General features: G+C 43.9%; 1 protein-coding gene across 1 annotated transcript in view; it reads left to right on the top strand.

Moving 5' to 3' along the window:
- AFF3 (ALF transcription elongation factor 3) overlaps nucleotides 1-27,185 on the top strand; it is a 1,926,848-nt gene that overhangs the window by 1,175,230 nt on the left and 724,433 nt on the right. Inside the window, exon 5 of the mRNA XM_078658016.1 lies at nucleotides 23,337-23,423. Coding sequence (XP_078514142.1) covers nucleotides 23,337-23,423 — 87 coding nt within the window. The remainder of the gene's footprint in view (nucleotides 1-23,336; nucleotides 23,424-27,185) is intronic.

Below are 27,185 nucleotides of genomic sequence, written 5' to 3'. Positions count from 1 at the left end.
ATCAGTGATGTCATTTGAGATGTCATCAGTGATGTCATCAGTGATGTCACTGACCATGTCATGAATGATGTAATATGTGACATGATCAGCAGTGGATTGCGGGTGCGCGATATATAGTTAGTGCAACTAACTATATATGGAATTTCAATGGTTTTGTGTGAGTAAAATAAGGTTTTGTAAATGCTAATTCCTAACTATATATGGTCTATAACCTATGGTTTTTTCAGTGAATTTTCAAGGTTTTGTAAATGCTAATTCCTAACTATATATGGTCTATAACCTATGGTTTTTTCAGTGAATATATATATATATATATATATATATATATATATATATATATATATATATATATATATATATATATGATTCACGAACGCCGCTGGCCTGCTGAACTGCTTCAGGCGGGTGCTGCTGTCGTGCAAAACGGCATTGCACGTAATATTCCAACGCAATAGTGTCCCCCTTCAAAAGACACGCAGAGCACACGGGGAATTTTTCGTGCAGCTTCTTTATTGCAACTAGCATGACGCGTTTCGTCTTGCGACTTCCTCAGATGCTTTGTGCAATTTGAGGAGGCTGTAATTGACACGAACTTTTAAAAAGACAGCCTGTGGCTCCTCCTTTACCGGCAACAGCGGAGAGGGACTCTTCGCATAGTCCTCCCCCTTCCGAGTTTCTTGGGTGCCATTACTCAGTGTGTTTGTTTTATTAAGTTGTTGTTTGGTGCAATCTTGGTTTTGTTGCTGGCTTTATTGTCTATAATCCTCCATTCGTTCTGGTAAATAAACACACTGTATGTTCAATGGTGCATTAATCCGGTGGCAGATGGTCCAGCCTTGAGGTCCGCTTGTTCCCCTTGACGCCTGCCGTCGATCAGTATTCCGCTCCTTGTAAGCCGTTTTAAGTGCGCGGCATTACATTGTGAAAGTCACAATCCAACTCGGTTGGCAGGTGGCGGGATTCCTTTGCAACGGCGGTTCCTACAGGTAAATCTTCACAGATGATTCACGAACGCCGCTGGCCTGCTGAACTGCTTCAGGCGGGTGCTGCTGTCGTGCAAAACGGCATTGCACGTAATATTCCAACACAATAGTGTCCCCCTTCAAAAGACACGCAGAGCACACGGGGAATTTTTCGTGCAGCTTCTTTATTGCAACTAGCATGACGCGTTTCGTCTTGCGACTTCCTCAGATGCTTTGTGCAATTTGAGGAGGCTGTAATTGACACGAACTTTTAAAAAGACAGCCTGTGGTTCCTCCTTTACCGGCAACAGCGGAGAGGGACTCTTCGCATAGTCCTCCCCCTTCCGAGTTTCTTGGGTGCCATTACTCAGTGTGTTTGTTTTATTAAGTTGTTGTTTGGTGCAATCTTGGTTTTGTTGCTGGCTTTATTGTCTATAATCCTCCATTCGTTCTGGTAAATAAACACACTGTATGTTCAATGGTGCATTAATCCGGTGGCAGATGGTCCAGCCTTGAGGTCCGCTTGTTCCCCTTGACGCCTGCCGTCGATCAGTATTCCGCTCCTTGTAAGCCGTTTTAAGTGCGCGGCATTACATTGTGAAAGTCACAATCCAACTTGGTTGGCAGGTGGCGGGATTCCTTTGCAACGGCGGTTCCTACAGGTAAATCTTCACAGATGATTCACGGACGCCGCTGGCCTGCTGAACTGCTTCAGGCGGGTGCTGCTGTCGTGCAAAACGGCATTGCACGTAATATTCCAACGCAATAGTGTCCCCCTTCAAAAGACACGCAGAGCACACGGGGAATTTTTCGTGCAGCTTCTTTATTGCAACTAGCATGACGCGTTTCGTCTTGCGACTTCCTCAGATGCTTTGTGCAATTTGAGGAGGCTGTAATTGACACGAACTTTTAAAAAGACAGCCTGTGGCTCCTCCTTTACCGGCAACAGCGGAGAGGGACTCTTCGCATAGTCCTCCCCCTTCCGAGTTTCTTGGGTGCCATTACTCAGTGTGTTTGTTTTATTAAGTTGTTGTTTGGTGCAATCTTGGTTTTGTTGCTGGCTTTATTGTCTATAATCCTCCATTCGTTCTGGTAAATAAACACACTGTATGTTCAATGGTGCATTAATCCGGTGGCAGATGGTCCAGCCTTGAGGTCCGCTTGTTCCCCTTGACGCCTGCCGTCGATCAGTATTCCGCTCCTTGTAAGCCGTTTTAAGTGCGCGGCATTACATTGTGAAAGTCACAATCCAACTCGGTTGGCAGGTGGCGGGATTCCTTTGCAACGGCGGTTCCTACAGGTAAATCTTCACAGATGATTCACGAACGCCGCTGGCCTGCTGAACTGCTTCAAGCGGGTGCTGCTGTCGTGCAAAACGGCATTGCACGTAATATTCCAACACAATAGTGTCCCCCTTCAAAAGACACGCAGAGCACACGGGGAATTTTTCGTGCAGCTTCTTTATTGCAACTAGCAATATATATATATGAAGCAAGTGAACTCCTTCGCAAAAAAGAGTGTAGAAGCCACAACGGGGGAGTTTCCAGGGAGCCGCTTTAATTTACAAAAGTACATCTGGCAAATGCATTTCGGCCGTGAGGCCTTCTTCAGTGCCTAGTACCAATACAGTAGGCATGCCCCATCCCTGTTCTGCTTTGTAAGTCTTGCTCAGTTCTTATTGGTCAAAACCCCCTCCCTCCCACTCTCGTTAGAGTGGAATGCCCAACAAGCTGTCCGCGAAAGTTCAACGGACATCAAGCCCCAGAATGCAATGTTCCGGTGAAAGGGATCCATGGGGCAGGAAAAAACCAAAGATGAATATTTTCTGGCAGGTAAGTCAGGGAAAGGAGTATGACGGAATCCCACTGTGTTCGTAGAACCAAAGCACTCCCTCGAGACCCCAACACCGCATCAACCTCTCCTTCCAGGAATATTCTCAGCGAGGGTCTGAATGGCAGTGCACCAGACGCGGCGTGAGGCAAGATTACCTCAACATCGCGTCTTCTCCTCCCGGAATTGCAAGGTGGGCTCCGGTCATATCCGCTGCATCAGAAACAAAGAACAGACAGCCGAGGCCGCCTTTGCCAATGAAACCGGAGCCACTTGTGATGCGGGGGCTTCTGGTGCCGTGTCACAGGCAAACACGGTGAAGAAATGAAGCAAGTGAACTCCTTCGCAAAAAAGAGTGTAGAAGCCACAACGGGGGAGTTTCCAGGGAGCCGCTTTAATTTACAAAAGTACATCTGGCAAATGCATTTCGGCCGTGAGGCCTTCTTCAGTGCCTAGTACCAATACAGTAGGCGTGCCCCATCCCTGTTCTGCTTTGTAAGTCCTGCTCAGTTCTTATTGGTCAAAACCCCTCCCTCCCACTCTCGTTAGAGTGGAATGCCCAACAAGCTGTCCGCGAAAGTTCAACGGACATCAAGCCCCAGAATGCAATGTTCCGGTGAAAGGGATCCATGGGGCAGGAAAAAAACAAAGATGAATATTTTCTGGCAGGTAAGTCAGGGAAAGGAGTATGACGGAATCCCACTGTGTTCGTAGAACCAAAGCACTCCCTCGAGTCCCCAACACCGCATCAGCCTCTCCTTCCAGGAATATTCTCAGCGAGGGTCTGAATGGCAGTGCACCAGACCCGGTATGAGGCAAGATTACCTCAACATCGCGTCTTCTCCTCCCGGAATTGCAAGGTGGGCTCCGGTCATATCCGCTGCATCGGAAACAAAGAACAGACAGCCGAGGCCGCCTTTGCCAATGAAACCGGAGCCACTTGTGATGCGGGGGCTTCTGGTGCCGTGTCACAGGCAAACACGGTGAAGAAATGAAGCAAGTGAACTCCTTCGCAAAAAAGAGTGTAGAAGCCACAACGGGGGAGTTTCCAGGGAGCCGCTTTAATTTACAAAAGTACATCTGGCAAATGCATTTCGGCCGTGAGGCCTTCTTCAGTGCCTAGTACCAATACAGTAGGCGTGCCCCATCCCTGTTCTGCTTTGTAAGTCCTGCTCAGTTCTTATTGGTCAAAACCCCCTCCCTCCCACTCTCGTTAGAGTGGAATGCCCAACAAGCTGTCCGCGAAAGTTCAACGGACATCAAGCCCCAGAATGCAATGTTCCGGTGAAAGGGATCCATGGGGCAGGAAAAAACCAAAGATGAATATTTTCTGGCAGGTAAGTCAGGGAAAGGAGTATGACGGAATCCCACTGTGTTCGTAGAACCAAAGCATATATATATGCCCAACACCTTCTCCACACGAAAGAAGCGAGACCCACTTGAGGATTAGAAAGGGAGACTTTATTTAGCCGCTCTTGCAGAGGTGAACAGGCACAACGTTCTTGCGGCGTATGCATTTCGGCATCCCGCCTCGTCAGCGCCGCTTGCGTGTCTGTGTGAGAGCAGGGCGTCACAGCTCGATTTAAATATCCCGCCCTCTCTCTTAACTAATGAGCTGCTGCCCCCCAGGTGAGTATGTTCCAACACCTGACTTAGTTCTGGCGCGCCTTACACCAATGGCGCCTCCAAGTTCCAGAATGCACTGTTCTTGTCGTCATCCGGTAATGGGGTCAAAATTGCATGCTCCGAGTTCTTCCTCCAGCCAGCGGCCACGTCTCCCATATCCCCAATCACACCTCCTCCAACATTGCCAGGAGATATGTCCGCGGGGGCACCAGCAAGGGATTGCTTATGCTTAACCCATCTAGTAGATAAATCCGCTGTATCGCCTCTGTCACTCCCGGCATTTGGAGGTGGACCACAGTAATCCCAGTAACCTGGAAAGCGAGAAATCCACTCAAGGCGGTGACCAATGTAAACCGGATCTGCATTGTGGTGTGGGGGTCTCCAGCGCAATACTGGCCACTCGTGCATTAACATGTCCAACACCTTCTCCACACGAAAGAAGCGAGACCCACTTGAGGATTAGAAAGGGAGACTTTATTTAGCCGCTCTTGCAGAGGTGAACAGGCACAACGTTCTTGCGGCGTATGCATTTCGGCATCCCGCCTCGTCAGCGCCGCTTGCGTGTCTGTGTGAGAGCAGGGCGTCACAGCTCGATTTAAATATCCCGCCCTCTCTCTTAACTAATGAGCTGCTGCCCCCCAGGTGAGTATGTTCCAACACCTGACTTAGTTCTGGCGCGCCTTACACCAATGGGGCCTCCAAGTTCCAGAATGCACTGTTCTTGTCGTCATCCGGTAATGGGGTCAAAATTGCATGCTCCGAGTTCTTCCTCCAGCCAGCGGCCATGCCTCCCATATCCCCAATCACACCTCCTCCAACATTGCCAGGAGATATGTCCGCGGGGGCACCAGCAAGGGATTGCTTAACCCATCTAGCAGATACATCCGCTGTATCGCCTCTGTCACTCCCGGCATTTGGAGGTGGACCACAGTAATCCCAGTAACCTGGAAAGCGAGAAATCCACTCAAGGCGGTGACCAATGTAAACCGGATCTGCATTGTGGTGTGGGGGTCTCCAGCGCAATACTGGCCACTCGTGCATTAACATGTCCAACACCTTCTCCACACGAAAGAAGCGAGACCCACTTGAGGATTAGAAAGGGAGACTTTATTTAGCCGCTCTTGCAGAGGTGAACAGGCACAACGTTCTTGCGGCGTATGCATTTCGGCATCCCGCCTCGTCAGCGCCGCTTGCGTGTCTGTGTGAGAGCAGGGCATCACAGCTCGATTTAAATATCCCGCCCTCTCTCTTAACTAATGAGCTGCTGCCCCCCAGGTGAGTATGTTCCAACACCTGACTTAGTTCTGGCGCGCCTTACACCAATGGGGCCTCCAAGTTCCAGAATGCACTGTTCTTGTCGTCATCCGGTAATGGGGTCAAAATTGCATGCTCCGAGTTCTTCCTCCAGCCAGCGGCCATGTCTCCCATATCCCAATCACACCTCCTCCAACATTGCCAGGAGATATGTCCGCGGGGGCACCAGCAAGGGATTGCTTAAACCATCTAGCAGATACATCCGCTGTATCGCCTCTGTCACTCCCGGCATTTGGAGGTGGACCACAGTAATCCCAGTAACCTGGAAAGCGAGAAATCCACTCAAGGCGGTGACCAATGTAAACCGGATCTGCATTGTGGTGTGGGGGTCTCCAGCGCGATACTGGCCACTCGCGCATTAACATGTCCAACACCTTCTCCACACGAAAGAAGCGAGACCCACTTGAGGATTAGAAAGGGAGACTTTACTTAGCCGATCTTGCAGAGGTGAACAGGCACAACGTTCTTGCGGCGTATGCATTTCGGCATCCCGCCTCGTCAGCGCCGCTTGCGTGTCTGTGTGAGAGCAGGGCGTCACAGCTCGATTTAAATATCCCGCCCTCTCTCTTAACTAATAAGCTGCTGCCCCCCAGGTGAGTATGTTCCAACACCTGACTTAGTTCAGGCGCGCCTTACACCAATGGCGCCTCCAAGTTCCAGAATGCACTGTTCTTGTCGTCATCCGGTAATGGGGTCAAAATTGCATGCTCCGAGTTCTTCCTCCAGCCAGCGGCCACGTCTCCCATATCCCCAATCACACCTCCTCCAACATTGCCAGGAGATATGTCCGCGGGGGCACCAGCAAGGGATTGCTTAACCCATCTAGCAGATAAATCCGCTGTATCGCCTCTGTCACTCCCGGCATTTGGAGGTGGACCACAGTAATCCCAGTAACATGGAAAGCGAGAAATCCACTCAAGGCGGTGACCAATGTAAACCGGATCTGCATATATATATATATATATATATATATATAAATATATATATATATATATATATATATATATATATATATATATATATATATATATATATATATATATATATATATATATATATATATATATATATATATATATACATCATCACCAAATGTTGCCTGCTCTAGGAAAGCCCTCCACTCGGTAAGTTTCTGCCAAACCTTTCTTTATTTGAAGGAAGTGAAAGCTACATATCAGCACAGTCCAACAGTCATCTGCCCAAAGCGTTTCATGATGTAAAATCACTTCATCAGGGGCTTCCAATTAAAACTTGCAAAACAGCAATTAACCGGCACCGCAAATAAATGTTCCTCTCCGCCCTGATGGGCGTGGCCACACCAGTGGCCCCTGGGAGTTGTGGTGCCGCTCTTAAAACTCCAGTGAGATGCTGTTCTGTAAGTTCAAAATTGCACCTTCATTATATCCCAGTGGATTGTGGTACGTGGCTGTTTGATCGCTCCACTTGTTCGCTCCTTCAATAACTGGCACCCAATGTCCTTAATGGTTGCGCCGCTTGACGCTCCCCCAGGACTGCCGAGAACGGCAGCCGGGCTCTTCTCCCGCGGCTCAGGCAAGCCGCCAAACATCATCACCAAATGTTGCCTGCTGTAGGAAAGCCCGCCACTCGGTAAGTTTATATATATATATATATATATATATATATATATATGTATATATTTTTATATATATATATATATATATATATATATATATATATATATAAGCAAAGTGTTCCCATGGTAGCGCACTCAAAGCTGCTGGTGCATGCGTGAGGGAGCTTGACCATCTGCCCCAATTTAATGGTGATTACAATGAAAATTACGCTGCACTCCCATGAGTTTAACTTTTCAAATTATTTATTGATTTTATACATTCACCTTTTGCCAAACATATCAAATCGTTTCAATTATTACAGCCATTTTCATGGTACGAGAGATACTTCACAATTCTTGTTGGTATTTGCATCCCCTTTCTCTATTGAGGGGCATTGTCGGAGTTGCAGTACAAGTATATATATATATATATATATATATATATATATATATATATATATATATATATATATATATATATATATATATATATATATATATGGCTGGTCAAACAACAATGAAGAATCTTTGATTGGCACAAGTACCTGGGTCCACTTTCGTCTCTTTGTCTTCCATGGGCAATTTCAAGTGACGTTGGGGAATATATATATATATCATATATACATCTCAAATGACATCACTGATCACATCACTGATGACATCATTCATGTGATAATACGATGAACCTCTTCAGACTCTAATATAACCTTAGATACACTCAGTGTAAACAGACACTCACAGACTGTCACTCATCCATGGAGTTACTCACACACCTAGTCAGTCATGCAAAGAATCAATCACACCTCCATTTCCTCAACTATACAGTTATACACACCTTACTTATTCAAACATATACTAACACATATTTACCCTCTTATACAATCCCTGATACAAGTTCACAATGATCCATACAGCCACTCACACATTCACTGGCTCTTATGCACAGTTATTTATATATGTCAACTCTCACATGTACTGTGTTTTACATATGTACTTACTTTGACATGTAGCACTGAGATATCCATTCACTCACCAATACACTCATGCACACAGTCAACCGCCCATACAGCTGTTTCCACATGCACTTTTGAACCCATACATCGAGTGAATCAACTGGTCACACATCTATGCACAGAGTCATACACCTCCCAGCCACCCACACACACACTCAGTCTCCCATACAAATACTTGGGCAACCAATCAATAACCCATATAGTTACTCATATAGCTACTGATCAACACATGCAGCAGTTTACAGAACAACAGACATAATGATGCACAAATTAAGACAGTTTAGTCACTAACCCATGCACTCAGTGAGACACATTTAATCACTCACTCATCCAGTCAGTCATGCACCTACTAAATCCTTCATCCAGACACTTATACATCCACTCATTCTTCAATATGTAAGACATATTTTAACTTTACAGAAACATACAGTCACTGGATGTTGTCATCAGTGATGTCATCAGTGATGTCATTTGAGATGTCATCAGTGATGTCATCAGTGATGTCACTGACCATGTCATGAATGATGTAATATGTGACATGATCAGCAGTGGATTGCGGGTGCGCGATATATAGTTAGTGCAACTAACTATATATGCGAATTTCAATGGTTTTGTGTGAGTAAAATAAGGTTTTGTAAATGCTAATTCCTAACTATATATGGTCTATAACCTATGGTTTTTCAGTGAATTTTCAAGGTTTTGTAAATGCTAATTCCTAACTATATATGGTCTATTACCTATGGTTTTTTCAGTGAATTTCAATGGTTTTTTAATAGCAAATATCAAAAGCTGTAAAATGTATTCTTCTTTTAAAGGAAAAATATATTTTATATGTATTTAATATAATTTTTTTATGTATATAAATTTTTTGAGGGAACGAATTTATCAACTATCATGCTGAAGAAGAGTGTGGGGAAAAAAAAACAAAGAGGAGGACTAAGAGGAAAGAACAATCAGTTCAAAAATACAATTGCTTTAAAGCATGAAGTGCTTTTCCACACATTTACATTTAAATAACCCATATTAGAACATACAAAATATCTACAGAGGAGACGGTGTACATTGAATTTTAGACTCTTCATTGGTACCTACATGTTGGTACTTACATCACCCACACAACACAACAGCTCTATTCAGAGCTACCCTACCTCAAAGCACTCTAAAATATTATTTTAATATTTCCCTTGGTTTTCCCCTTGTTATGCTTTTTTTTTTTTACATATATGGGCCTCCTCAGCCACCCTCAGAAAACCTAGGGGGTCATATATATATATATAACATTTCTATGGCAAAATGAAACCCCTCATTTTGTTCCTTTTCAAATTAAATGTATTAAGTGTTACCACTTTATTCCAATCAAGATGACTTCAGGTGTGCCATACTTTTGTCATAAGTAAGACTGTTAGCGTTTTAGTTGTTCTTTAGAACACTCTGGGACATTCTGTCATTGGGCTATAGTTGGGCTACATCTGGCTGATATTTGGGCTACATTTGGGCTCTTTTGTCTCTGGTGGCCATCTTGGGAGACTGCAAATCAGAATTTTTTCATGAAATATAAGAGGATTTGAGAAGTCACTCAAAATGTGCCCTAATTTTTCTTTCTTCAGCACTAATCATAATTTCTATGGCAAAATGAACCCCCTCATTTTGTTCCTATGCAAATTAAATGTTTTAAGTGTTAACACTTTATTCCAATCAAGATGACTTCAGGTGTGCCATACTTTTGTCATAAGAAAGACTGTTAGCGCTCTAGTTGTTCTTTAGAACAATCTGGGACATTCTGTCACTGGGCTATAGTTGGGCTACATCTGGCTGATATTTGGGGCTACATTTGTTTTTTTTTTGTCTCTGGTGGCCATCTTTGGGCTACATTGGGCTACATTGGGCTACATTGGGCTACACTGGCTACATTTGGGCTCTAACATATATATAGCCCAATGTAGCCCAATATATATTTTTCAAAGTTAATTTTCGTAAAAACCACTGGAGCATATATCTTGAGACATAGCAAAGGCACATCGGGCTACCAGTCCCTACAATTTTGCCAAGTTTTGTGGAAATCCATTCAGCTGTTCGAGCTAAAAGTGAGTCCAACCGCCCTATGGAAAACTCAATGTTAAAAACACGTTTTGGGACCCCCCTTTTTTTCTCAGCCCCCGCTTGACGAAACCCCCCCAAACTTTTAGGGGACGCTCAGAAACAAAATGTGCCATTTTCCTGAAAATTTCAGCCAATTCCGTCCATCAACTCCAAAGTTATTCAACATAGAATTTTCAGAAATCCCTATTCAAAAAAATCCTAACTATATATACCTACTGGCGACCGCCAGTAGGTAATATATATTTATATATATATATATATATATATATATATATATATATATATATATATATATATATATATATATATATATATATATATATATATATATATATATATATATATCATTTCTATGGCAAATGAAACCCCTCATTTTGTTCCTTTTCAAATTAAATGTATTAAGTGTTACCACTTTATTCCAATCAAGATGACTTCAGGTGTGCCATACTTTTGTCATAAGTAAGACTGTTAGCGTTCTAGTTGTTCTTTAGAACACTCTGGGACATTCTGTCATTGGGCTATAGTTGGGCAACATCTGGCTGATATTTGGGCTACATTTGGGCTCTTTTGTCTCTGGTGGCCATCTTGGGAGACTGCATATCAGAATTTTTTTAATGAAATATAAGAGGATTTGAGAAGTCACTCAAAATGTGCCCTAATTTTTCTTTCTTCAGCACTAATCATAATTTCTATGGCAAAATGAACCCCCTCATTTTGTTCCTTTGCAAATTAAATGTTTTAAGTGCTAACACTTTATTCCAATCAAGATGACTTCAGGTGTGCCATACTTTTGTCATAAGAAAGACTGTTAGCGCTCTAGTTGTTCTTTAGAACACTCTGGGTCATTCTGTCACTGGGCCATAGTTGGGCTACATCTGGCTGATATTTGGGCTACATTTGTTTTTTTTTGTCTCTGGTGGCCATCTTTGGGCTACATTGGGCTACATTGGGCTACACTGGGCTACATTTGGGCTCTAACATATACATAGCCCAATGTAGCCCAATATATATTTTTCAAAGTTAATTTTCGTAAAAACCACTGGAGCATATATCTTGAGACATAGCAAAGGCACATCGGGCTACCAGTCCCTACAATTTTGCCAAGTTTTGTGGAAATCCATTCAGCCGTTCGAGCTAAAAGTGAGTCCAACCGCCCTATGGAAAACTCAATGTTAAAAACACGTTTTGGGACCCCCCTTGTTTCTCGGCCCCCGCTTGACGAAACCCCCCCAAACTTTTAGGGGACGCTCAGAAACAAAATGTGCCATTTTTCTGAAAATTTCAGCCAATTCCGTCCATCAACGCCAAAGTTATTCAACATAGAATTTTCAGAAATCCCTATTCAAAAAAATCCTAACTATATATACCTACTGGCGACCGCCAGTAGGTAATATAGATTTATATATATATATTACTGGAACTTCGTTTTCATAGCTTTCTCTTGGTCTGTGCGTGATGAGAACTGACGAATCAGGACGACTATTTAAAGGCGGAACGACTGGGAGGATTTTGATGGACTGTTGGCAGTGCAGGGGTGAGAGATGGCATTTGATAAAGGCATTGTGCCGAAACGCGTCATGCCGTTGTTCATGGAATAAAGCCCCTTCCTGCAGTACCCCTTTGTGTCTCCTCGTTCTCTTCGGCATTGAAAGGAACCCTGTTGGCATATTTCTGCGGGCAAGTCAGAGCGCGCATTGAGGAGTCCCGCCACAGCAAAGAGGACGGAGCAGTCTGGCAGCTTCGGCAATTCTTTCTCTCTCATGTTTGAGAACAGCTCTACTCCCACCACACCCGCCCTTGCATCATGGCCGCTGCACGCAGTTCGTGACTTCACGGAGGGGGCTCTGTCACCGTATGAGAGCCTCTCAGGCCACTACCAGGAGCGGATATGTGTGGTTTGTGGCGTCATGGGGACTCAGGAGGAGAACTTTGTTTCTAGTGCACTGTCTGCCGCAGTTCCACACAGCGCTCCGTATAAAGCCTGATTTACATGGACTACTCCAGCGTCGGCATAATCACCTACCTCGCATGCAGTGGCAGTGCATGATGGGATCTGTGGTTTTCTACAAAAACTACAGGTCTGTGCGTGATGGGAACTGACGAATCAGGACGACTATTTAAAGGCGGAACGACTGGTAGGATTTTGATGGACTGTTGGCAGTGCAGGGGTGAGAGATGGCATTTGATAAAGGCATTGTGCCGAAACACGTCATGCCGTTGTTCATGGAATAAAGCCCCTTCCTGCAGTACCCCTTTGTGTCTCCTCATTCTCTTTGGCATTGAAAGGAACCCTGTTGGCATATTTCTGCGGGCAAGTCAGAGCGCGCATTGAGGAGTCCCGCCACAGCAAAGAGGACGGCGCAGTCTGGCAGCTTCGGCAATTCTTTCCCTCTCATGTTTGAGAACAGCTCTACTCCCACCACACCCGCCCTTGCATCATGGCCGCTGCACGCAGTTCGTGACTTCACAGAGGGGGCTCTGTCACTGTATGAGAGCCTCTCAGGCCACTACCAGGAGCGGATATGTGTGGTTTGTGGCGTCATGGGGACTCAGGAGGAGAACTTTGTTTCTAGTGCACTGTCTGCTGCAGTTCCACACAGCGCTCCGTATAAAGCCTGATTTACATGGACTACTCCAGCGTCGGCATCATCACCTACCTCGCATGCAGTGGCAGTGCATGATGGGATCTGTGGTTTTCTACAAAAACTACAGGTCTATGCGTGATGAGAACTGATGAATCAGGACGACTATTTAAAGGCGGAACGACTGGGAGGATTTTGATGGACTGTTGGTAGTGCAGGGGTGAGAGATGGCATTTGATAAAGGCATTGTGCCGAAATGCGTCATGCCGTTGTTCATGGAATAAAGCCCCTTCCTGCAGTACCCCTTTGTGTCTCCTCGTTCTCTTCGTCATTGAAAGGAACCCTGTTGGCATATTTCTGCGGGCAAGTCAGAGCGCGCATTGAGGAGTCCCGCCACAGCAAAGAGGACGGAGCAGTCTGGCAGCTTCGGCAATTCTTTCCCTCTCATGTTTGAGAACAGCTCTACTCCCACCACACCCGCCCTTGCATCATGGCCGCTGCACGCAGTTCGTGACTTCACGGAGGGGGCTCTGTCACTGTATGAGAGCCTCTCAGGCCACTACCAGGAGCGGATATGTGTGGTTTGTGGCGTCATGGGGACTCCGGAGGAGAACTTTATTTCTAGTGCACTGTCTGCCGCAGTTCCACACAGTGCTCCGTATAAAGCCTGATTTACATGGACTACTCCAGCGTCGGCATCATCACCTACCTCGCATGCAGTGGCAGTGCATGATGGGATCTGTGGTTTTCTACAAAAAACTACAGGTCTGTGCGTGATGAGAACTGACGAATCAGGACGACTATTTAAAGGCGACTGGGAGGCATTGTGCCGAAACGCGTCATGCCGCTGTTCATGGAATAAAGCCCCTTCCTGCAGTACCCCTTTGTGTCTCCTCGTTCTCTTCGGCATTGAAAGGAACCCTGTTGGCATATTTCTGCGGGCAAGTCAGAGCGCGAATTGAGGAGTCCCGCCACAGCAAAGAGGACGGAGCAGTCTGGCAGCTTCGGCAATTCTTTCCCTCTCATGTTTGAGAACAGCTCTACTCCCACCACACCCGCCCTTGCATCATGGCCGCTGCACGCAGTTCGTGACTTCATGGAGGGGGCTCTGTCACTGTATGAGAGCCTCTCAGGCCACTACCAGGAGCGGATATGTGTGGTTTGTGGCGTCATGGGGACTCAGGAGGAAAACTTTGTTTCTAGTGCACTGTCTGCCGCAGTTCCACACAGCGCTCCGTATAAAGCCTGATTTACATGGACTACTCCAGCGTCGGCATCATCACCTACCTCGCATGCAGTGGCAGTGCATGATGGGATCTGTGGTTTTCTACAAAAACTACAGGTCTGTGCGTGATGAGAACTGACGAATCAGGACGACTATTTAAAGGCGGAACGACTGGGAGGATTTTGATGGACTGTTGGCAGTGCAGGGGTGAGAGATGGCATTTGATAAAGGCATTGTGCCGAAACGCGTCATGCCGTTGTTCATGGAATAAAGCCCCTTCCTGCAGTACCCCTTTGTGTCTCCTCGTTCTCTTCGGCATTGAAAGGAACCCTGTTGGTATATATATATATATATATATATATATATATATATATATGTCTCACACAAGGTTGCCCTCTGAAGAAACACCGCACCCGGGAGAGTAGCTCCTCTATCATGCCGGCAACAGTGAAACTGGCCCCAACCTTCATCCAAATCAAACGCCAAACATGTTTCGGACTGGAACGTCCTTGATCACTGGCAAGAAAGGCAGGCAACAGCTGATTGTGGGAACACCTGCATATTTTATTGAAGAAACTGTCCCGCCCGACTGGGCGTGGTCTCCAACCGGCATGTGCCGTGTGCCGCTAAGCACTATGGTATTAGCAGTCCCAACAACTCTAACACCCCAGTGGGTGCTGCTGAATGTCCTCAGTAAGTCTATGTACAACACCCAAGTGGGTTGATGCAAGGCAAGGGCACCCGGAACACTGCTAATATTCAAGTCCCGCATGGTTGGGCTCCCCCGGTCCATACAAGTCTTCGTTTCCTAGGACCTGGAGCCGATGAGATCACGGCGGGGCGTTTCTGCGACCGGGCTGGCCGCTACAAAATGTCTCACACAAGGTTGCCCTCTGAAGAAACACCGCACCCGGGAGAGTAGCTCCTCTATCATGCCGGCAACAGTGAAACTGGCCCCAACCTTCATCCAAATCAAACGCCAAACATGTTTCGGACTGGAACGTCCTTGATCACTGGCAAGAAAGGCAGGCAACAGCTGATTGTGGGAACACCTGCATATTTTATTGAAGAAACTGTCCCGCCCGACTGGGCGTGGTCTCCAACCGGCATGTGCCGTGTGCCGCTAAGCACTATGGTATTAGCAGTCCCAACAACTCTAACACCCCAGTGGGTGCTGCTGAATGTCCTCAGTAAGTCTATGTACAACACCCAAGTGGGTTGATGCAAGGCAAGGGCACCCGGAACACTGCTAATATTCAAGTCCCGCATGGTTGGGCTCCCCCGGTCCATACAAGTCTTCAATTCCTAGGACCTGGAGCCGATGAGATCACGGCGGGGCGTTTCTGCGACCGGGCTGGCCGCTACAAAATGTCTCACACAAGGTTGCCCTCTGAAGAAACACCGCACCCGGGAGAGTAGCTCCTCTATCATGCCGGCAACAGTGAAACTGGCCCCAACCTTCATCCAAATCAAACGCCAAACATGTTTCGGACTGGAACGTCCTTGATCACTGGCAAGAAAGGCAGGCAACAGCTGATTGTGGGAACACCTGCATATTTTATTGAAGAAACTGTCCTGCCCGACTGGGCGTGGTCTCCAACCGGCATGTGCCGTGTGCCGCTAAGCACTATGGTATTAGCAGTCCCAACAACTCTAACACCCCAGTGGGTGCTGCTGAATGTCCTCAGTAAGTCTATGTACAACACCCAAGTGGGTTGATGCAAGGCAAGGGCACCCGGAACACTGCTAATATTCAAGTCCCGCATGGTTGGGCTCCCCCGGTCCATACAAGTCTTCGTTTCCTAGGACCTGGAGCCGATGAGATCACGGCGGGGCGTTTCTGCGACCGGGCTGGCCGCTACAAAATGTCTCACACAAGGTTGCCCTCTGAAGAAACACCGCACCCGGGAGAGTAGCTCCTCTATCATGCCGGCAACAGTGAAACTGGCCCCAACCTTCATCCAAATCAAACGCCAAACATGTTTCGGACTGGAACGTCCTTGATCACTGGCAAGAAAGGCAGGCAACAGCTGATTGTGGGAACACCTGCATATTTTATTGAAGAAACTGTCCCGCCCGACTGGGCGTGGTCTCCAACCGGCATGTGCCGTGTGCCGCTAAGCACTATGGTATTAGCAGTCCCAACAACTCTAACCTGGTGATGGTGATGAGATCACGGCAGGTGTTCCCACAATCAGCTGTTGCCTGCCTTTCTTGCCAGTGATCAAGGACGTTCCAGTCCGAAACATGTTTGGCGTTTGATTTGGATGAAGGTTGGGGCCAGTTTCACTGTTGCCGGCATGATAGAGGAGCTACTCTCCCGGGTGCGGTGTTTCTTCAGAGGGCAACCTTGTGTGAGACATTTTGTAGCGGCCAGCCCGGTCGCAGAAACGCCCCGCCGTGATCTCATCGGCTCCAGGTCCTAGGAAACGAAGACTTGTATGGACCGGGGGAGCCCAACCATGCGGGACTTGAATATTAGCAGTGTTCCGGGTGCCCTTGCCTTGCATCAACCCACTTGGGTGTTGTACATAGACTTACTGGGGACATTCAGCAGCACCCACTGGGGTGTTAGAGTTGTTGGGACTGCTAATACCATAGTGCTTAGCGGCACACGGCACATGCCGGTTGGAGACCACGCCCAGTCGGGCGGGACAGTTTCTTCAATAAAATATGCAGGTGTTCCCACAATCAGCTGTTGCCTGCCTTTCTTGCCAGTGATCAAGGACGTTCCAGTCCGAAACATGTTTGGCGTTTGATTTGGATGAAGGTTGGGGCCAGTTTCACTGTTGCCGGCATGATAGAGGAGCTACTCTCCCGGGTGCGGTGTTTCTTCAGAGGGCAACCTTGTGTGAGACATTTTGTAGCGGCCAGCCCGGTCGCAGAAACGCCCCGCCGTGATCTCATCGGCTCCAGGTCCTAGGAAACGAAGACTTGTATGGACCGGGGGAGCCCAACCATGCGGGACTTGAATATTAGCAGTGTTCCGGGTGCCCTTGCCTTGCATCAACCCACTTGGGTGTTGTACATAGACTTACTGGGGACATTCAGCAGCACCCACTGGGGTGTTAGAGTTGTTGGGACTGCTAATACCATAGTGCTTAGCGGCACACGGCACATGCCGGTTGGAGACCACGCCCAGTCGGGCGGGACAGTTTCTTCAATAAAATATGCAGGTGTTCCCACAATCAGCTGTTGCCTGCCTTTCTTGCCAGTGATCAAGGACGTTCCAGTCCGAAACATGTTTGGCGTTTGATTTGGATGAAGGTTGGGGCCAGTTTCACTGTTGCCGGCATGATAGAGGAGCTACTCTCCCGGGTGCGGTGTTTCTTCAGAGGGCAACCTTGTGTGAGACATATATATATATATATATATATATATATATATATATATATATATGGGATTCATCCCGGGTGCTCTGGGGCGGTGCACGGGAGGCGCAGCAGGACCCGCTGCGATTTACAAGAATTCTGCTTTTCCCGTAGGGAAGTCTTTTCCTCATGCACTCCCGTGTGAAAAATTCAAAACCCACACCGGGTTTGAAGTCAAATTATAATTTCTTTATTCCAGCAACCAGCAAAACCCAACGCGTTTCGGTCTCTACGGAGACCTTGCTCACAGGTTAGTGTTTTTGAACAAATGTTACTGTTAAATAAACAAAAAAAAAGAAGAGAAGGGGGTGGGAACCCTTGCAAATTACATCACTTCCTGTAAATTTGTACAGGCATTCTGGGACATGTAGTTTGTTAATTTTGTTCATACGTGGCGCAGAACGTTGAATTTGTTGGTCTTTTTCCAAAGATATACATATTTTTACAATTCAAACTTATTTGTACCTTAAGCATTGAACTCATGCATTTGTATTATAATTGGACCATAAAGGAAATTCGATTTCTCAACACAATCTTAATGAAGCCCTCTAGTGGGCAAATTTACCCAAACTCAAAGAAGAATTGGATACAAAATTGGATTTGTGGTTCGTACAAAAATTATTGGATTTTGAAGAGCATAAATACCTTCAAACTAAACACCCTAAAATGGCAACAATTTATTTTTTGCCTAAGATCCACAAACATCCCACTAGACCATCAGGAAGACCAATAATCTCTGCCAAAGGAGCATTATTAGAGCCCATTGCCAATTACATTGATGTCTTCTTGTTGCCCTATGTAAAAGGCCTAACATCATATATAAAGGACGCTGGTGACATGTTAAGAAGACTACAAGACACTCCATGGCAACCTACGTACAAATTGATTACAATGGATGTAATATCTCTATACTCCAACATTGAAAATAAAATTGGCATGGAAGCATGTAAATCCTTCCTCAAAGACAGAAGTATACAACTGGCCGATCACAGTAACATGCTGTTGGAGATGATCTCGATGTGCCTGGAGCAAAACATTTTCTTATTTGGAAATGAAATCTATCGCCAAGCGAAAGGCACCGCGATGGGCTTTTCTTTTAGCCCTTCGTATGCCTGCCTGACAATGGGGCAATGGGAAAAGACTTGGGCATGGAGATCAGAAAACGACCTAGCAGTTCAAAAAACCATAGCCTGGTTGAGATATATAGACGACTTGTTGCTTATTTGGGAAGGAACTAATGAGGAGTTTGAAAAGTACTTTGAAATTCTTAACAATTCCAATTTTGGTTTAAATTTTACCTACACTATCAGTGACTCCAGAGTTGTGTTTTTAGACACAGAGATCTTTGTCAAAGACAATGTTTTGCACACTACACTGCACCGAAAAAGTACCGCGACAAATGCGGTTTTGCATGCGCAGAGTTTTCATCAATCTAGTCTGCTGCGAAATATCCCATATGGAGAATTTCTCCGAATCAAAAGAATCTGTTCAAATGAAAATGATGGCCAAAAACATAAAGAAGCTGCCAGGAACAGATTTTTAATGAGGAAATACAATCCAGCATGGATACAAACTGCCTCCAATCGCTCCGCAATGATAAAAAGAACTGATTTATTGGCGGACAGACAGAAATCAAAAGAGGATGAATCAGTCAAAATTCGCTTCATCACAACCCACTCAACGGCCAACCAGGCCATCACTAAGATTCTCAAAAAAAACTGGCATATTCTCCATATGGATCCCACAGTAGCTCAAATTGTAGGAGATCACCCAAATGTAATCTATCGAAGGGCAAAAAACTTGAAAGACAAATTGATTCACAGTCATTTTCAGGAACAAAAGAAACCGGAAGCATGGCGTAGACCTAAAGGATTCTACAAATGCTCAGGATGCAAAGTATGCTGTATTGCTAAGACAACCAAGGAGATACAAATGGCAAACAAAAAAACTTGGAAAATTGAACAATTAATCAATTGTAAAACTCAGTTTGTTGTTTATGCCCTTGAGTGCCCTTGCTCCCAGAAATATATTGGAAGCACCAAAAAAGAACTAAAACTCCGGATTTTGGAGCATGTTCGTGCCACAATCAACGGTGATCGTAGCAATGCCATGGCAAGACATATGGAGAAGGAACACAAAGGTGATTGGAAATCCTTAATCTTCTACGGAATCGAAAGTGTTGGACCAAATCGAAGAGGCGGAGACCGTGAATTGGTGATGAGACAAAAAGAGTCGAAACATATTATGAATTTCCGTACTTTGAGCTCGTTCGGGCACAATCAGGACGAAGAACTACACTGCCATCTGTAAAGTTGCACTTATCAGAGAATGACTGATGCCCACTCAGTATCTTTTTTACAAAAACTCTTTATTCTCACAAAATGTTGTTCATTCAGGACACGTTGGATTAACACAGTTAAATGTTAAAGCGTGATTTAAGGTGCAGAACCCGTTTTTGCCCACTAGAGGGCTGCGATTACATTAGTGTTTACTTCAGTTGTTTTGATATTAATTGAAATGTATGATTCAAATGCATAATCGACGAACTCGTGCAAAAATCGCAAAAATTGTTAAATTTGCCCACTAGAGGGCTTCATTAAGATTGTGTTGAGAAATCGAATTTCCTTTATGGTCCAATTATAATACAAATGCATGAGTTCAATGCTTAAGGTACAAATAAGTTTGAATTGTAAAAATATGTATATCTTTGGAAAAAGACCAACAAATTCAACGTTCTGCGCCACGTATGAACAAAATTAACAAACTACATGTCCCAGAATGCCTGTACAAATTTACAGGAAGTGATGTAATTTGCAAGGGTTCCCACCCCCTTCTCTTCTTTTTTTTTGTTTATTTAACAGTAACATTTGTTCAAAAACACTAACCTGTGAGCAAGGTCTCCGTAGAGACCGAAACGCGTTGGGTTTTGCTGGTTGCTGGAATAAAGAAATTATAATTTGACTTCAAACCCGGTGTGGGTTTTGAATTTTTCACACGGGAGTGCATGAGGAAAAGACTTCCCTACGGGAAAAGCAGAATTCATATATATATATATATATATATATATATATATATATATATATATATTCCATTTAACTTGGGAAAATAGGCACCAACTCACCGGAGTAGCTCTCTGTTGTCCTTTTATTCACAGTCTGCCAAGATGCCTTTCGGCCAGACACTCGGCCTGGATTACACTGAGACACCAGATTGAATGTTTTATTAAAAGTGCTTATGTGGTCCACCCTTCAAACAACACAGTGAAAATATTTTGACTCACACTCCACACAAACATGTGTGTGCAAAGTAATAAAAATGAATACAATTATGAAGTTCTTTACAATTTCATTGTGCATTTCCTTGAACTAATGAAACATTTTCCAAAATTTCAGTCAAGGTTCTCAGTATTTTTCACCCTTCTTAATACTATTTGTTCCCGGTCCATATGTCTTAATTATCTAGAAACACTTGTATAAAATTGTAAAGTTATAAATCTTGCTATTGTTGCATTATATATTATGCTCCTTGTTTAGTTCATAATTTAGACATCATACTAGTAGAGCTCAATATGGTATGGAATGTATAAACATTATAGACCTTTCATGTTATATCCATGGTTCCTTTCACACACTCACACCCAAGTAGGCATATTCACATGATTCCTGAATAAGAAATTGTAAGCTAACTACCATAATCTCACAAATTGAAAGAGTGATGACTTAACTACATGTATGTGAATAGCTATTCCTCCATATTGAGACTTTTAGAGGTCTGTGCAGCTCTTTAGTATAAGTTGACTCTAGTCTCCTTAATTCTTTTCCTCCATTTCCACCTCTATAAATTCTAGGAACTTAATCGACCATAAAGTACTTGAATTCTTTATCATTACTGTTATGTTTTATGCAAAATGATGGGTGACCAGATTAGTCTTGTCCTTATTATTTGTTGCTCTAATGTGCTGCAGCTTGTGCTTGTGCACTTGGAAAATTGTACTCCCCAAATAGTTCAACCCACAGAAGTACATTAGTATGTATACCGCACATTCGGGTTTACAGTTATACACTCCTCTGATTTTTTTAGGAGGCTTCTGTAATGGTATAGTAAACTCTGTCTTGTTACCGCCATGATGGCATGCCTTGCATTTGCTACATTTTCTGAACTTTTTTCTTTCCCCTAGCAAGTTTTCCCTAGTAATTACTTCTGGGCTGCTTTTTACAAGGTCATACCGCATGGATCTAGTCCTTCTGAATGTGACTCCTGATCTAATAGGTACCATGCAACCTATTATTAGATCATTTTTTTATAAAATACCAACGTTTTTTATTATCTTCCTGCTCACCCCACTCTCTTTGCTGTAGCTTGTGCTAAATCTTGACTCCAGCTGCACATCTTTCTTCTTTGACTTCGCCCTTTCAAATAATAGAATCTCCCTGTTTCTGGAACTAACTTTCCTAATAGCTTCTTGTAGTAACTGTTACTGGTAACCCCTTTACAGAAATCTTCCAGTCACTTCTGGTTGCCTCTTCATAAATTCCTCTCACTCATTACAGTTCTTGGTAGTCATAGGGTTTCTCCCTATTACATGCTATATATTAATTTTGTTGGGTAAAAACTACTAGCATGTCAAATAGTGTTTCCTGACGTAGGCATTGTATATCATTTTGTGCCAATCCTGTTGTTTTTCATGTGTACTACAAGGTCTAAAAAGACTACCTCAGTACAGCTTATGGTGCTAGTGAAGTACAAGTTGAGATTATTATTATTGATCTTATTCACAAACTTTCTAGCACTTTCCTCTAACCCCTCCCATATTACAAAGAGGGGCATCAATATATCTAGCCCACATTATCACATGCTCTTTCCAATCATCAATGCAAATATTTTAGAGCAACTGCTCCTCCCACCAGTCCATATGCAAATTAGCATTGCTGGAAGCAAAGTAGGAGCCCAATGCTGCCCCTCTCAACTGCTTAAATACTTCACTGTTTAAGTACCCCCACTATGCTAATTTGCACATGGGCTAGTGGGTGGAGCATGTGCTGCAAATGTTTACATTGATGACTGCAGTGAGCATATGATATATATAGAGAGAGAGAATGCATTGTCCATTTCAAATATGCTGTATCCTAAACAAAATAAATCTTTGTATCCGTGTTTTAATTCTTAAATACAAAACACAGGAATTTTGCAGTAGCATTTATTCATAGAAAGGTTATGCATAGGACACAGTGGAACATAAAAAAGTAAGTTTTGTGCAAAGTTTGATGTGTGGTATACTATACCATAACCAAATTCAGGCCTAGATGTGAAGACACCAAGTCTTTGGGTAGCAACTTTACTTCTAGAGGCTGATATGGATGGGCCAGTGTCATGTCTTGCATGTGTCCTTTTGAGAGGCTTTTCAGTTTGTCTCAGAAATAAAATTTCAAGCTCTTGTTTTTAGAAAACTCTCGGAGTAAGAGTCCATTCAGTCAAATGTTATGTCATTTAACTTTGTCGCTGGTATTAGACTTAGAGCACTAACTTTGGGCGTCCATTGGGCAAAAGAACTTGCACACATTTTAAATGTTGATATGCTAATAGTTGGGCCTTAACTTGCCTTTACTGCATAAATGTAGGATATTTCATTAACCTGAGATTTTATCACTGCACCTCTGGTATGCGCACTCTATCCTATATTATTTGTAATACTCGAGAACCACCCATGCCTTATAGGAGACTATTTTTAAATTTCTTATAGGAGGTGACCCACTGCTGGCCTCTACCTGTCTCAGCAATCCAGGCACCTGCAAATGTGGAACAAAACAAGTGCCCCTTCGTTAACAAGGTGAGCTACCTTTTACAACCCCATGTAGCAAGCAGCCCATGGGTTGATCCGATAGACAGGATGGTAATATTTGACCGCATATCTTTCTCAAAAAGGGAAATAGTGGTAGATATATAGCTTTCAAGAACAACTGGGGAAAGGGCTATCTTTTTATTGTACTACTCAACCAAATATTAGCGACTACTAAAGGGTCCAGACACAAAAGTAAAGATTGTGACTGCAAAGAAAGCAGTCTGGAAAAATATGCATTAGCACTGCTGCAGTCCATGGGTCTAATAAGGCATGTTTGCCCTTAAACTCAACTATTTGCAGAGCAAAAGAGGTTAGGAGAGAAAACAGATACAAGGAATAGGGGGACCTCACAAAAAGAGAATAATGGTTGCATGGGTATTTAAGTAAGACAAACCTAGAAAAAAGGATGGGGCTAACACACAAATTAATATTTCAGGAGCAAACAAGCACAGAGGCAGACATAATGAAATAATGTGTAGTAGATAAAGAAAGAAAAGGGGTTTGTGTTTGTGAAGAGCTATGTGCCTTTGAACAGTGGATTAAAATAAATAAGGCATATGGTTCATTAACGGTTTGTGGTGCTCCAGCCTTACCATGCATGCAGTTCTCATGCCCCATGTAGAAGTGGGAGATCAGTCAGGTTTCCATCAGGAGAACCTCAGTCGACTTCAAGGAGGAAACCCTTGAGCGGGTGCCACAGTCCTATTTAGGACATGTCGACGGTCACTAGAATTCTCTGCTTGGGACCTGCAAAGGGGAAATCGCTCAATGGCGTCATAATCAGGGAGAAAACTCCCTTCTCATCAGAGCCATTGGCATTTTGGTTTTCAAATGCCCTCTTTGGGTTTGTTACTGAAAAACAAAAAACTTTGGTGAGTGAGCAAAATAGACCCAGTGCCCACCCACTACAGTCCACAAAGTTTTTGAAGTGGAAGTTGTGGTGAACGCTCTAGGGATCCCTTCCAGCAGGAATCTCTAAATAGGGCGGGCAGCCGCAGCCTCCACTGACTTGGCCAGCCTCTAAATGAGTTCATTCACTTGTCCAATGAATGACATGTATCCAAAGAAATCATAAGGTGAAAAGTCTTTAAAGACATAATACTGTTTTTAGAAAACCAATAAATAGGTTATCTTGTCAAATCGTGGCAAAGAAAGCCAATAGCCTTCTTAAAAGTATAACATGTTTCTGGTTTCTGTCAGAATATGCATATAGTTTTGAGGTCATTTACTCCAATTTAGAGATTTTGCACCATCTCTCATTGTAATTGAGCACTTTGTGTCTTTTTTAATGTGAGAGCACTTTATCACCACACTATCCTCTGTTCAGTACCGGCCAGTTTTCGGAATTTTGACTGTCATGTTTAAGAACCTGCATTGTAAAACCAGGGTGATGGTTAGGACTTAGTGATTCTTTTTGTTTCCTAGGATACTAAATGATCCACATTGTATCATCTATGCGAAGTTAGCATTATAAAGGTCTACAATTACTACTGGGCATCTGTTAACATGCTTAGTGCAAGCTTTAAGCTTTAAGTCCAGTGTTGATAAGGGAAGGCGTTATTTCGTTGAAGATCAGATAATATACTCTGTGTACATTTAAGAAAAGGCTTTACCTTGTTTCAAAATTGAAGGCTCACAGAGGCATCAAATGAGCAAACTAGGAAGCCTGAGATTGCTTAGCGTGGTTTGAAGTGTTTTAGGGGAAAAGTAATGAAAGCAATAAGAGATTTGCTGAATGGAGAGCCATCTGAGAAAGAGGTGGCCATTGTAATACCAAGGATGAGTGAAAGGACCCATCACGTTTTGTGTCTTTATGAGGAGCAGAAATGGTGGCATGGAAGTGAAGTTAAGCCCCTTTGGAAATTACTCTGGGATCCGTGAGAAAGGGGAATCCCCAAAGAGAGTCAATCAAGCAAAGAACAAATGAAGGGGAATACATGAGACAGGATGCTAGAAAACTTCACCAGAATTCAGGGCAGGGGTAACTAATAATGTATGCACCACACTGGAAAACTCATGCATTTGAAGAGGGCATGCCTGGCTGCAGAGTACACTCAGAGATCTGGAAAGGTGTCTTGAAGGCTGTACAAAAAATCGTGGAAACCGAGGGCCATATTATCAAGAAAGGGCGGTACATTATCGCCGCTTTTATCGGCAGGAAACAGCCGCTAAAGCGGCGATAATGGGCTTGATAATATGCCCTTGTGAATACCTATAGAAGCCCATTTTCTGGTGTTAACTCACAAGGGCATATTATCAAGTCCATTATCGCCGCTTTAGCGGCAGTTTCCTGCCGGTTAAAAGCAGCGATAATGTATCAGCCTTTCTTGATAATATGGCCCGAGAGTTACTTTATTACACAGCCTTAAACTTGTAGTGCATCCAAGCTGTGTGCTTAGGAAAGTGTTGGGAAGTATAGAGTGGGATGTATTTTTCAGGAAAAAGAAGCAATTTGTTAACACTGTACAAATCAATGAAGATGTCATGTGTAGAGCATCTAGTGCATTCACTGTACAGGACACATACAATGTGGGAAAAGTAAGGAGAAACAAAAACATTACACCTTGTTAGCACCTGCCTCGAGGTGGCATTATTTTTTGTCGCATAGCCCTGTCTACATTGCAAGTAGGTAAACTTTTGCATCAAAACCCAAGGGTGGTAGCAAGTGAACAATGCGGGGAAAGTTTTAAAATATGTCTGAGGATAGTATTTTGCAATAAAAGCATACTCTTCCGGTATAAAACCTATGGCGGCCATCACACACACTATTGCACTATAGTGCAATGGTGTGTGCTTAGCACTAATCAGCCTGAAAACATGCCAGCACTGGGGAAGAGGACAGCAACAAAATAGCCTAACAAATATGGTACTGCCCTGGTCTCTCCTCCTAGCATAACACAGCACAGCAACTTTAGTTGTGTTGTGCTACAAATTAATAAATCACCCCCAAATGCTTTAAAAGAGAGAGCAGGTGAGGCAATCCGATATTGTTTTCTTAAACTGACCAGCAATATGCTGGAGAAGGATGCTGTTGTAGTGTAGTTCCTATTATCCCAATAGGCTCTGCGCATTGGAATAATATCTTCAATAGTATAGACCTAGGGCAGAGGTTAACTAGGTCTTCTGCTGACGATATTAGACTTAAAGTTTTGTGTTTGCCAGCTAGCTCAGAGTTCACTAGAAACTTTCTCGAATAGACAAGGAAGAGTTTAACCTCCCTGGATAGACAAGAAGGGATTTAGTTTCTGACAACCATAGAACATGACAACTTTGCTCTCCCCTAATCAAGAGTGTATCTCTAGAGTCGTGTGAAAACAAAAGACAACTCATTTTACTCAGTCAGTTCAGTGCATTCTTAGTTTCACCAGATTGTAGAGAAAAGGAAGAGACGGGCGTGTTCAAGAGAAATGAATCGTTATTATCGAAATACTTATAGTTAAGTAAAGTGCATATAGTAAAGACAGAATTATAAAATAATACTGTAAAAGCATTGATATGGTTTCTAAGCCATATGATACCTTAAAATGGATAAAATAGATACATACATATATACATTTGACTAATCGTACTCAACTGGTGCTTCTAACCACGCCTACCCCAGTGTACCTGACCTAAGCCTAATACGTGGGCGGGAGTAGATAAGTAGCAGTTTAAGTTAAGTTTGTTTTGCCAAGGGTCTGACTCAAGAATTCTCTGTAAGGGGTTATTCAGTTCTGTACCTGGGATCTAGAAGGTTGGAGGGTTGGTATC

The sequence above is a fragment of the Lissotriton helveticus genome, chromosome 8, assembly GCF_964261635.1.
Source record: "Lissotriton helveticus chromosome 8, aLisHel1.1, whole genome shotgun sequence".
Classification (NCBI taxonomy): Eukaryota; Metazoa; Chordata; class Amphibia; order Caudata; family Salamandridae; genus Lissotriton; species Lissotriton helveticus.
This window is presented reverse-complemented; position numbering and strand designations above follow the sequence as displayed.